The sequence below is a fragment of the Ylistrum balloti genome, unplaced genomic scaffold (assembly GCF_031769215.1).
Source record: "Ylistrum balloti isolate Yb309-2 unplaced genomic scaffold, AGI_CSIRO_Ybal_v1 Utg371456, whole genome shotgun sequence".
Classification (NCBI taxonomy): domain Eukaryota; kingdom Metazoa; phylum Mollusca; class Bivalvia; order Pectinida; family Pectinidae; genus Ylistrum; species Ylistrum balloti.
In genome coordinates, this window is record NW_026782761.1 from 53,049 (window position 1) to 66,725 (window position 13,677).

Here is a 13,677-nt window from a genome sequence, read left to right on the forward strand (position 1 = left end):
GAGAACAGTGACATCATTTCCTTATCGACATCCGACATGTTAAGAGGATGTCAGCGGTACACACGGAGGAAATCTATACAAACACCTACTGCACACTTATAAAATCATTCTTACTGTTTTCACTGAAAGCACACACACACATACAAGTAAGATAACGGAAGTTAGGAGAATTATCGATCATCTATATACCTGCAGGCCTCGTGACATCATACTGAATTTCTTAACTTTATGTATTAATGTGATTCATTTTTTATAACAAAATTAATTCTCTTTAATGTTTTATTCTCTTGATATGTTAATACTGTTTTCTTTTTTCACAGTTTTAATATAATGGGCCTTAATGTAAAGTCTTTAAAACATTAAAGTTGGATGTGTTTCATGTATTATTTGCTTCACCAAAAATGTGAAATAAATACTCAGTTTTTATTAAGGTTTTTCTATTAGTGCCATTGGCTTGAAACAGTCAAAATATCTTGATGAGAAAAGACAGTCATTTTCTTATTTTTTTTCCAAGGGATCCTGTTTTTTCTATTTTTTTTTTTTTTTTTGCTACTTTTGAGAATGGAATAAAATCACTGAAAATAGAATGAGTGTGGAAAACCTTCTTCTGTATCATAATCTCTATGAAGCATACTTGCTTTTTCCTTTAAACGTTTCATAAAATAGTGAAAACTTGGAGCATTGAAAAATAAACGTTATCATTACCTTTGTGTTGGCACTGCCTTAGACATTACTTAGGTCACATTGATGTTAATACTTCATATTTAAAGGTCAAAGAAGTACATACACAAATTATTAATATTCTGTTATTGTTCATGTCAGATTGTTGATTTTTTTTAACTGTTGAACCAAAATTTGTGTAAAATTTAATTTAAGTGTAGCACATTGATAATTAAATAAAGGCATTTTGATCAATTTCTTACAGTCCAAAGGGATTTATTCCTATTTCTGAATAATTCATCTTCCTAATTTCTGTTTCACATAAGTAAACAATTTGACTTATTGATTAATTGATTAGTTGGTTAATAATTGATTGGCTGGTTAATGGGGCTTACAATTTCTTCACTGCTCCTCCCTGTGGTGTAATTAAATACACAGTGCCACTGGGTGACATAGTTATGTAAATAAAGGGACAATTTCATCAGACAGGATGTGGAGGCGAGATTGCATAACTATTGGCTAATATAAGTATCCAGCTCAAGGCTAATTGACCCGTACAGTTAGAATTAATTAATTTATTGGTGGTCAAGTTATCGGTGCTTTGATGATGACTATTAAGGGACCACTCTTCTATTTATAAGCACCAGGGTAATTTTAATTTCCTAATTCAGTGATAAGGTCTGGTCTTAATTAGAGATAGTGGGATACTTCCTTGATACATACTGACCAGCACCTATTAGTGAGCAGTACTATCAAGGTATACATGGTCAGTGTGGTCAGTCGGTCACATGCCAGGTCTTATCAGGATTATACCAGTCAAATCCTCTTGCTCCTGTCAAGATCTCACTGTTATTAACAAAATATTCTGTGGGACTTGGTGTTGGCAGATGTGATGTATTGTAGGCTAATGCCTATGTGACAATCTGTGTAGGATATTTGGAGTTTTTCTCTCCCTGATTCCTGGGATTTCTGAACCTCTTTGCCTCTCATTCTATTGCTATTGGATTTATGTTTGACCAGATCAGGAGAACTGACATACACTACAGGTAGACATATAACACTACTTTACAGGTTAACAGTTTGTACCATATGTTGGTGACAGGTTGGGGTGTCATATAGAAAAGTAACATACCGTATTCATTACGTACCATATTCATTCAGCAATGAACCCCTATCCAGTAATAAGCCCACTCATACATGTTGCAGAAAATGCCTAGAAATGCTGTCTCAATAAGTTGTCCTGTAATAACAAGCCCACCCCTTATTTAGAAAAATCTATTGGTCTCCTGCTGTTCAGTAATAAGCCAGCCTCAGTTTAAAGAAATTTGTTTGCCCCCTAGTGTCCAGTAATAAGCCCACCTCAGTCAGAAGTAATGTATTGGTCTCCTGGTGTCCAGTAATAAGCCCACCTCAGTCAGAAGTAATGTATTGTCCTCCTGATGTCCAGTAATAAGCCCACCCCAGTCAGTATTTTATTTGTTGTATTGCTGGATAAAAGGGATAAATGTCAAGTCAATTTCATTTGAAGTCAGTACACATATATATATAATAAACACAAGCCAGAGGCTTTTACAACTGACACATTGACACAATTTTTCACTATATTTAGATATTGACTGACCCATGACCCAAACTAATTCGACCACATTTTGACAGTTTGAAGGGATGGAAATGTAGAATTAATCTTATATACAGAATGTAGTTAAAATGTCTGGTTGTCTTTTCTTTATGGTGTTATTTGGAATTACACTTAGCGTGATAATATGGGCCCCTTGATATGAGATGCTTGGTATTTCTGGAACCCCAAGACTGTAATTGTACTTTTTTTCATTCATGACATAAGAAGGAGCTGGTTAGGGGAGGAAGTTTTAATACACCAGAGGGAGATGAGGTGATATTGACTAGATGTACAGGTTGTTGTGATCAATATATACATGTAGAGGTTGCCGACTGCTGCTGGAATACTGGGACAGCGAGGGGGAAAAATCAATCCTGGGACATTTACCAACACCCCTCCGAGCAACAATAGGTCAGGCCATGTCAGTGTAATAGGACGATCCTAGTCTGAAATTAGTGAAAACAGAATGCTACTTTGTCGTGTTAAAGGTTATAGATCTCAGACGAGAATCAATGAAGCTAGGTAATTATCTACAAACATCTATTTTTGGGATAAAAAAAATTCAAATTGTGGGTGATAAATTTACTATAAAGTTAAATTTGTACTAGATTATATGTATCCTTTAAAATGACAATCAAAACTGTACATGTGTGTCTTAAAAATTAATTGATTAATATAATGTATTTCATCGAAAAGTTAAACATGAAAACAACATTTTCATTAAGGTTTAAATCTGTTCATTTCGCTGGTTGATTGTGAATCTTGCTTTGTCAAAGTGATCTGTCAATGTGTGGCTCCGACAGTCAATCAGGATGTTTGCATAGCCAAAAATCAACATAGATTTTACACTCAATACTGGTGTAAATCATTGCTATAAGTCAATATCATTAAGTGGTATGATATTAAGTGTAGTTGTAACTCAGTCATTTATCAATAATAAAAGAAACTGACTTCAGCAATGTAACAAGAACACTCACACTCTTGTCTGGTTCTCACAGGAATAGTACAAGAGATCTTTCACCCTTAAAAAAAAATTTTGAGTGTTAGGAAACTTAAATTAGGGTTAATCACTACCACGTTGATTGCAGTTCGAGATTACACTTCCCATTTCTCCACTGGTATACTACTCCCAGTTTTTGAACCATTTAAGAAATAACAGTACCTGGTACACACTGTATGATGTATTTATATAAAAAAACTTGTGATATGGGAACTGTACAGTGTGATGAAATTTCATGTGTGTTACAGTGTATCATTGTCACTAGAGAATATACAAACTATAATTACAGCATAAACAGAGTATTTCATCGTATTCAGCTGACATTTGCTATCTAAAATCTCGGCAAATTTTGTATACATAATAGTTTGATTTTTGTTGGAGATTTGATGTGCTTTTGTGTTCATGCAAAGTTTGAAACATTAAAAAAATATTTTCCAAATGTGCAATTAGAAGGAAATGTTTGTTGTTTAGGAAAAAAAGTGTCAGTTCTATGTTAATTACTTGTTTAAAGAACAAATTTATACATGTAGTACATAGCACCTCATGTGTAATATTGTATTTGCTTTCATAGACTTTCTCAGTATTCAGGTTTCTAAATACATGAATATTACATATGATACATTTGTATTTAAAGTCAAATTCAATTTCTAGGAATTGAACACGGAGATACAAAGCCATGTAAAGGAAAATTCTTTTAAATATGGTCTGTCTCCCAGCTTGTCTTTCATTGCCTTATCATAATATTGCATTTGATTTTCATGATAAATTTGTATTTTTCAGTGTCACAACTTCAAGGAATGGAGATGACCTCCTGAGACAGAAATCCCGGTCAAGGTCAGTTGGTGGATCACCACTGGAGTCACCAAGGACCAGCAAGCTTGTGAACCAGGGAGGTAGCCTCACGCAGGGCAACCGTTGTCAACGGCAACGCTCACTGCGGAGAACAGAAGATGAGGTGAAAAAGTCCAGGTCACAGTCCGTAGCATATGAACTGTCACAAGACCTGCAAGAGAAACAAGTTGAAATGCTAGAAAGGAAATACGGAGGGTCTATAAGATCTCGGCGTGCTGCAAAAACAATCCAGAGGGCTTTCAGGCAATATTGTATGAATAGAAACTTTGAGAAACTAAGGATAGCAGTAGGTGAAAGAAGGTTATCGAAACGTCTCTCAGAATTAGGTCGCAGTAACACAATATGGACAGACAGAATTAGTGCTGATAGTCACTATAACAGTAGTATGGGTGCTACCCTGATCCAAAGTAATGGAGATGTGCAGAGACACACAGACACTAGCCAGGAAATGGGGGGGAAGTACGTATCAGGGTATGATATGAATTTATACAGAGAACATCCGAGAATGAAACCTCAAATGTCTCTTGATCCAAATATGAAACTTGATCCAAATCGGATGAAACTACCCCGAAAAGATAGGAAACGATTGGAGAGGTGTACGGAGGTCATAGATCAGCCTGATATACCGCAAGAGGAAAAATCACATCTCAACGATGAAACAAACAATAATAGGAATTCTTATCCAGAGATGAACGACAGTAGTAATAGTGAGTCTCCACAGAATTCAGTTGACCTACATAGTTTCCACTTTGAAACTCTGCTCGAAAGTAAGGAGACAGACGGTTTAGTAGAGAGTTTTCAAAGTGATAGTGCAATTCACAGTGTCCACAGTGAGCCAATGTTACATCCAGATTTAGCATCAAATTTAGGAATTTCTCAAAAACCTTCCACCTCATCTTTGTACTCCAACACAAGTACAGACACTTACGATAGTGCTAAAAGTCGTAGTGCTTCTTACGAAAATTTTCGAACCAATTATTCAGACTCAGGGTCACTTGGTAGTCAAGGTGACATACAGATTAAAGTAGAACAATTATCTCCGGATGGGATTCGAACCCAGGAACAAAAACAAATGGCGGACCAGACATTAAAGTATTATATGAACCAAGAAGTGAAAATGCGTGGTAAAACTGAGGGAAGTGCTAAAAAACCACCTCTGGTGCCTGTACGGGCTCCTGAAGCATCTCCGATATGGAAACGGAAAAGTGCTGCCAATGGGGGACCTGGTGCTGTGACACCGACACAAAAGACACTGGAACCAAAACGCATGAGTAACATATCAGAAATGAGTGAAGCTGATTCCCTAGATGGACGATGTTCTAGTTCGCCAAGTTCAGAAAACATGAGTCTAGCTGGTGACAGTAGTATAGGGTATCAGAAACGACTTAGACTAAGCATGACACCCGATCATCAACATATGATGCCCAAGACGGCAGACAAACACCGAAAACGAACCTACAGGATCGGATTAAATCTCTTCAACAAGTAAGTACAAGATGTAATGGGTTATTTCTGGGAGTTTGACTGGAGGTAAATGTTGGGGTGGTTACAACAAGTACAAGATGTAATGGGTTATTTCTGGGACTTTGACTGGAGGTAAATGTTGGGGTGGTAACAACAAGTACAAGATGTAATGGGTTATTTCTGGGACTTTGACTGGAGGTAAATGTTGGGGTGGTAACAACAAGTACAAGATGTAATGGGTTATTTCTGGGACTTTGACTGGAGGTAAATGTTGGGGTGGTAACAACAAGTACAAGATGTAATGGGTTATTTGTGGGACTTTGACTGGAGGTAAATGTTGGGGTGGTTACAACAAGTACAAGATGTAATGGGTTATTTGTGGGACTTTGACTGGAGGTAAATGTTGGGGTGGTTACAACAAGTACAAGATGTAATGGGTTATTTGTGGGACTTTGACTGGAGGTAAATGTTGGGGTGGTTACAACAAGTACAAGATGTAATGGGTTATTTCTGGGACTTTGACTGGAGGTAAATGTTGGGGTGGTAACAATAAGTACAAGATGTAATGGGTTATTTCTGGGACTTTCATTGGAGGTAAATGTTGGGGTGGTTACAACATGTAAGTACAAGATGTAATGGGTTATTTCTGGGACTTTGACTAGAGGTAAATGTTGCGGTGGTAACAACAAGTACAAGATGTAATGGGTTATTTCTGGGACTTTCATTGGAGGTAAATGTTGGGGTGGTTACAACATGTAAGTACAAGATGTAATGGGTTATTTCTGGGACTTTGACTAGAGGTAAATGTTGGGGTGGTAACAACAAGTACAAGATGTAATGGGTTATTTCTGGGATGTTCACTGGAGGTAAATGTTGGGATGGTAACAACAAGCAAGTACAAGATGTAATGGGTTATTTCTGGGGCTGTCACTGGAGGTAAATGTTGGGATGGTAACAACAAGCAAGTACAAGATGTAATGGGTTATTTCTGGGGCTGTCACTGGAGGTAAATGTTGGGATGGTAACAACAAGCAAGTACAAGATGTAATGGGTTATTTCTGGGGCTGTCACTGGAGGTAAATGTTGGGATGGTAACAACAAGCAAGTACAAGATGTAATGGGTTATTTCTGGGGCTGTCACTGGAGGTAAATGTTGGGATGGTAACAACAAGCAAGTACAAGATGTAATGGGTTATTTCTGGGGCTGTCACTGGAGGTAAATGTTGGGATGGTAACAACAAGCAAGTACAAGATGTAATGGGTTATTTCTGGGGCTGTCACTGGAGGTAAATGTTGGGATGGTAACAACAAGCAAGTACAAGATGTAATGGGTTATTTCTGGGGCTGTCACTGGAGGTAAATGTTGGGATGGTAACAACGTACAAGATGTAACTGGAGGTAAAGCAAGTACAAGATGTAATGGGTTATTTCTGGGGCTGTCACTGGAGGTAAATGTTGGGATGGTAACAACAAGCAAGTACAAGATGTAATGGGTTATTTCTGGGGCTGTCACTGGAGGTAAATGTTGGGATGGTAACAACAAGCAAGTACAAGATGTAAAGGGTTATTTCTGGGGCTGTCACTGGAGGTAAATGTTGGGATGGTAACAACAAGCAAGTACAAGATGTAAAGGGTTATTTCTGGGGCTGTCACTGGAGGTAAATGTTGGGATGGTAAGAATACATTTATAGAATCATTATTGTGATATCCAGCAGTTTCCCAGTTGTCTTGTAGGTATTAACAAGAGCTATTTCATTGACCTTTAAGAAGGTCATTCCCCTATGTCTGTCAGAGTTGATGTGCTAGCCTGCAGACGTAAACAGGATAAATATGGTTCACAAGTTTCCATAAGAAATGAGTCAAATATGTCCATTTCATATTGTCTTATTCGGGTCCTTTTTTATTTTTCATTATGGTCTCCACTTTGAAGTAGTGATATTATCTGTAGATGTATGATGTCATTTCCTGTCATTCCAATAGGTCATTTTACCAGGTATGGGAGTTAAAGCCCAGTGATTATCGTCACAGTCATGTGATCCAAGTATTACAGGTTCAAAACTAGTGAAATGATGATTCTTTGACTGTTACACAAGGTCCTTTGTTGGCTTCATCTGATATCTAACATTGGTGCCACAGTCTATAGACTTACAAGCAGATGACTGCCTTACAGGGGATCATTTGGGGAGAAAATGATTGTGATTTGATTTGTTTAAATTTTGTTTTTGAACTTTGACCTTTGTTCAATAAAGATTTTGTTGTGCTGAAGATTAATATCACAGAAGTATCCTATTTGTATTTATTTGTAGTTATCAGAAACATCCATTGTGACAGTTACTGTGTCTGTTCAGCAGCACGATCTTTATTATGATAGCTTCTCTTGTACTTGTGGAACTCTTAAAGAATATAAACATATTCCGACTTTTCATCATAGCAATTTGTTAACACATAGGGTGCTATCGTGTTTCTATCATCACACATTATTTGTGAACAGGAAGTCTGTTGGCAGTGGTATCCTTATTTCTGAAGCGCAGGTGGCTAAGTTAAGGTGGAGAAGTTTCAATGTGGGTCTAACCAGAATAGATTGGTGTTAAGATAACTGGATGTTGTTTATCTAATAACTAGATCCTACTTCTCAGTTGTAGTATATTCATGAATATGTAAATACATTTCATTACTTTAAATAATGATTCAAATTTAATACACAATGGTTTGCAATATATCAGATTTCAGGTAAACTAATTGCTAAAACTAACTTCTAAAGGTTTGAAATTTAATTTACCAGGTATGTTTACACTTGATACTCAAGATCTTGTGTAAATATTCTACTCAATGCTAAAGCTAACTTTTAAAGATTGATTATGTGTACATTGTTATCAACTGCTTGATGCAACCCTAATGGTTATTCACTTTTTTATATTATTTACAGAAAACCTGAGAAAGGTATTCGTTTCCTGTGTGAATATGGTTTCATTGACGAGTCTCCACATGTCGTGGCAAGGTTTCTTATCACAAGGAAAGGACTCAGTAAACAGATGATTGGTGAATACCTCGGTAACCTTCAGAATGAGTTCAACATGGAAGTCCTTCAGTAAGTGTCTTCATCATCAAGTCGCTACACTAAATTGTGAGGTCATAGTTCAAGGTCAAAGGTCTTTTTCAGGCTTCAATATGTATGTCATATTCTTTGAATGTGACAACTTTATTTAAAAAACTGTTGGTGGTTTTTACTCCGAATTTGTCAAAATTTCATTTTCAGACAATTAACAAATCATTAAAAATGGTTCGGAAATGTAAGGGCCTTAAGGTACATCTAACAATATACCAACATTATGATACATATGTTGTCCCCCTCCCCCATCCCAAACAAAAAACCACTTTGCAAATTAAGGTGAAATCCTAATAATGTTAGTCTCTGTAGAAATTAGAACTGGAATTAGTTAGAACTGTTTAATTTCAAAAACGACTGTATATCAAGGTGAAATCCTGATGATGTTACTCTCTCTAGAAGTTGGAGCTGAGACTATAAAGAACAGTCTATTTTCACATCGACTATTTGTTCTATCCAGTAGTTATAAACCAGATGTAAACGTTATTATTTAGGGTTTTTTTAGTGTGATTGTTTGAATGTAAGTGTGCTCAAAAAAAAAGAGAAAATAACGGGATATTGATGTATAAGTAACACACAAAAACGAGGAAGAGAGAAGAGAGGGAAGGGCAGCTTTGAAAAGAGCAATGTCCATACTGTGTAGGTCACCGCTAGGCATTATCAGACTTTAAATATTCAGTGTCTGGTATTATTCTAATCAATGCAGCCAGAGTTTCAGAGTACATCAAAAGACTGTATGCACAGCCAGTGAATTATTCAACATAACACCTACTTGGACCCAACAATTACACGAGATCAACATAGTCTGGCTATATATGGAGATTCTAGCCTACCATCAGATCAATTCTACTTCACACAAGATTTCAAGTTCTGTACTTAACAGCAGGCTCAGCATTCTTAGAAAATAATGTAAAGATCAATTTTACACAATGAATTAATTTTCCTACTTGAGTATGATATCGATTCTCATATTTAAATTTAAATCAGTTTGAGAGCTTCAATTTCTTTAATCTAGATAGAATTGTCTTTTATCTTATTGATGTAAATGGCTACCGCATTTTCTTCAAACAGATTTCTCTAGTGTACAAGGTCATTGGGTTAAACGTGAAAACCTTCAAGCATGTATTGATTGTTCAATGTATTAAATATGATGGTTTTAATTATTTGCTTGGCATATAGAATAGATGATATTGTTAAAATAAATAAACTTGACAGATTTTGCAAGTCTCATTCAAACACTGAAATTTTCCATTAGGAACTAATTTTCCTTGTTATTTTATGCAATGCACAATAGAAACTAGTCACTTTCAAATGTAAGGATGTAAGTTGTGTTTATTAAAACCATTCAAGAACGAGTATGTAACACGTGTTGATAAATCTTTGGTTCTTACCTGTTATTGATTATACGTGAACCTGAGAGATCTTAACTTATTTTGATTATAAGTGAAACTGGTGGTTCTTAACTAATTTTGATTATAAGTGAACCTGGTGGTTCTTAACTAATTTTGATTATAAGTGAACCTGGTGGTTCTTAACTAATTTTGATTATAAGTGAACCTGATGGTTCTGAACTCATTTTGATTATAAGTGAACCTGGTGGTTGTTAACTAATTTTGATTATAAGTGAACCTGGTGGTTCTGAACTCATTTTGATTATAAGTGAACCTGGTGGTTGTTAACTAATTTTGATTATAAGTGAACCTGGTGGTTCTGAACTCATTTTGATTATAAGTGAACCTGATGGTTCTGAACTCATTTTGATTATAAGTGAACCTGGTGGTTCTTAACTAATTTTGATTATAAGTGAACCTGGTGGTTCTGAACTCATTTTGATTATAAGTGAACCTGGTGGTTGTTAACTAATTTTGATTATAAGTGAACCTGGTGGTTCTTAACTAATTTTGATTATAAGTGAACCTTAACTAATTTTGATTATAAGTGAACCTGGTGGTTCTTAACTAATTTTGATTATAAGTGAACCTGATGGTTCTGAACTCATTTTGATTATAAGTGAACCTGGTGGTTCTGAACTCATTTTGATTATAAGTGAACCTGGTGGTTCTTAAATTTTGATTATAAGTGAACCTGGTGGAACTAATTTTGATTATAAGTGAACCTGGTGGGTTAACTAATTTTGATTATAAGTGAACCTGGTGGTTCTGAACTCATTTTGATTATAAGTGAACCTGGTGGTTGTTAACTAATTTTGATTATAAGTGAACCTGATGGTTCTGAACTCATTTTGATTATAAGTGAACCTGATTATGGTTGTTAACTAATTTTGATTTTGATTATAAGTGAACCTGGTGGTTCTTAACTAATTTTGATTATAAGTGAACCTGGTGGTTCTTAACTAATTTTGATTATAAGTGAACCTGATGGTTCTGAACTCATTTTGATTATAAGTGAACCTGGTGTTTCTTAACTAATTTTGATTATAAGTGAACCTGATGGTTCTGAACTCATTTTGATTATAAGTGAACCTGTGGTTGTTAACTAATTTTGATTATAAGTGAACCTGATGGTTCTGAACTCATTTTGATTATAAGTGAACCTGGTGGTTGTTAACTAATTTTGATTATAAGTGAACCTGATGGTTCTGAACTCATTTTGATTATAAGTGAACCTAATGGTTCTGAACTCATTTTGATTATAAGTGAACCTGGTGGTTCTTAACTAATTTTGATTATAAGTGAACCTGGTGGTTCTGAACCCATTTTGATTATAAGTGAACCTGATGGTTCTTAACTAATTTTGATTATAAGTGAACCTGATGGTTCTTACCTGCTTTAGAATTGAAATTACCCAAATGATACTGAATTACAATGGACAAACTCCGATTAAAAGTGGCGTCACTGTTTGTGAGATGTGCTAGACATCCTTTTATTCTTAGCAACTTTTGTTGTATTACAAATCAGAAACACAGTCAAACAATAAAACATGTTTCATGTGAGGTATCAGTTAAGGCATTTTTTCACAAATTTTATAAAGTTTGTACCTTGTGTGATGCTGGAATGTTTACACTAAACTAATGTCTCTGGCCCTAGTATAGAGTTATGGCCCTTTGTTCATAATTGATCACTTGCAAATCTCATATTATTATGTTTAAAACAGCAGATTACTTTAACTCAACAAGCACACAAAATTGACATACCATAGTCTGACTATATGGAGATTTTAATCTGCCATCAGATCAATTCTATTTCCATCTGCTTTGCCAACAGAGTTATTGCCCTTTGGTCTTTAACCCTATCTGGCCAGGTTGGATGGACTAGGTATATGAATACTCATAGAATTTTGCTTTGTTTTACATGGTTGTATTGTAGTGAAATGGCAGCCAATATGAGAAGTAAAATAACACAGCTGAAGTAATGAATGTATATCTTTTTCAGTTACTTTGCTCAAGAGATTGATCTAGCTGGGCTCCAGGTGGATATGGCTCTGAGGAAATTCCAGTCCTGCTTCAGGATGCCTGTATGTGTATACTTTTCCCTTTCATCTAATCCCCTTATTCACTTGCCTCTCCCATTTGTTGCTCATTCTTTTCCGGTATTTCCTGAATTCTAATTCCTACATTCAAAGCTCTTCCTCGGAATTGATAAATTTTAGAATTATGTGCAAAAATACAGAGATTTATTTGTTTATCATGACTTGTAAGTGCTATCGCAGTGTTTCCACTCCCTTCTTGTTTATCACTGGGTGATTAATGTTTACACCTATCATGTATGATTATTGTCTACTTTCAGGGAGAGGCTCAGAAAATTGAAAGACTTATGGAGGTAAGTAATAGCATTGGGGTATACTTTTTCTGGTACAGGAGTTTTTTACCCTGGTGACTCTATTTTCCAATTTTATAACTTACATTTGGCATTGACTTCTGGAAATCACAGAGGGATATGGGTCAAGTGAAGGTCACCACTACTATTAGTTAGTCTTTAATTACTATAATCTGGTTTTTAGTTTTTATGTGAAACCAGATATTTGATGAACCTAGATACTCTGGATTTATGTGCGATAGCTTATATAAAAACATCCAGAGAATGTGTTAATATTTATGCAGTCATAACAATATATAGATGTTTATTTTATTTCATCACCAGAAACAATTTCACAAATATATAAGGAAACCTGTAATTTATTTTTTCTATGCAGCCAACTTCTCTTAAAGTTTAAGTATATGGACATGAAGTAAATGCACATATGTCAAAAGTAGAAATAAAGAGGTTTGCAGCTTCAGAATTTTTTTTCTATGCAATATATTTGAGATGGCTGATTGTGGCCAGTCACGGTTGTAAAAATGATATTTTTTTTGGCAGGCTTTTGCATCAAGATATTGCTTCTGTAATCCTGATCAAGTGAAGAACTTTAAAAACCTAGATGTTGTGTTCCTTCTTGCCTTTGCCATCATCATGCTCAACACCGACCTGCACAACTCCAATATTAAGGCAGAGCGCAGGATGAAGCTAGAAGACTTCATAAAAAATTTACGAGGTTTGTGTTGTAATTTTCCTGGTTTATGATGACCATTCAAGTAATTCTTATTGGTGCATAGTCAGGTCAACTGTCAGCAAGTACATTGAGCATGGTCTCTTTAGTCTTCAATATCATATTGAAAATGTCTTGAAAAAGCAGTTCATTTGTACCACCAGAAATCTGGAATGGTTATGAAAATTTCATTAGTAAAATTGTTAGCTCACTTGTTGTAGAGCATATTCAGCTAGATTGTAATATGTGGCATGAATTGTCTGTCAATCGATCTGTCAATAACTTTCAAGTCATTAATTTCTTCTTTAGAACCACAAATCCTGTGGTCATGATACTATAGATTTAATTTCCTGTATAGAAATTAGTTGATAGATTAGATATGGGATTTGAAGAAGGGGATATTTTATCATTATAGGTATAGATGATGGAGATGATGAGAGAGATGTTTTATCAATATATTGTATAATGATGGAAATGATGAGAGAGATGTTT

The 13,677-nt window shown here is 35.4% G+C and overlaps 1 protein-coding gene across 4 annotated transcripts in view; it reads left to right on the forward strand.

Annotated features, from left to right (window-relative positions):
• Positions 1–13,677, forward strand: part of LOC132562584 (IQ motif and SEC7 domain-containing protein 2-like) — a 77,672-nt gene that overhangs the window by 51,561 nt on the left and 12,434 nt on the right. For all 4 annotated transcript variants that reach the window (XM_060227331.1, XM_060227335.1, XM_060227332.1 and 1 more), the window contains exons 2-6: positions 4,059–5,615; positions 8,521–8,682; positions 12,093–12,174; positions 12,447–12,479; positions 13,017–13,191. In XM_060227331.1, coding sequence (XP_060083314.1) covers positions 4,059–5,615; positions 8,521–8,682; positions 12,093–12,174; positions 12,447–12,479; positions 13,017–13,191 — 2,009 coding nt within the window. The remainder of the gene's footprint in view (positions 1–4,058; positions 5,616–8,520; positions 8,683–12,092; positions 12,175–12,446; positions 12,480–13,016; positions 13,192–13,677) is intronic.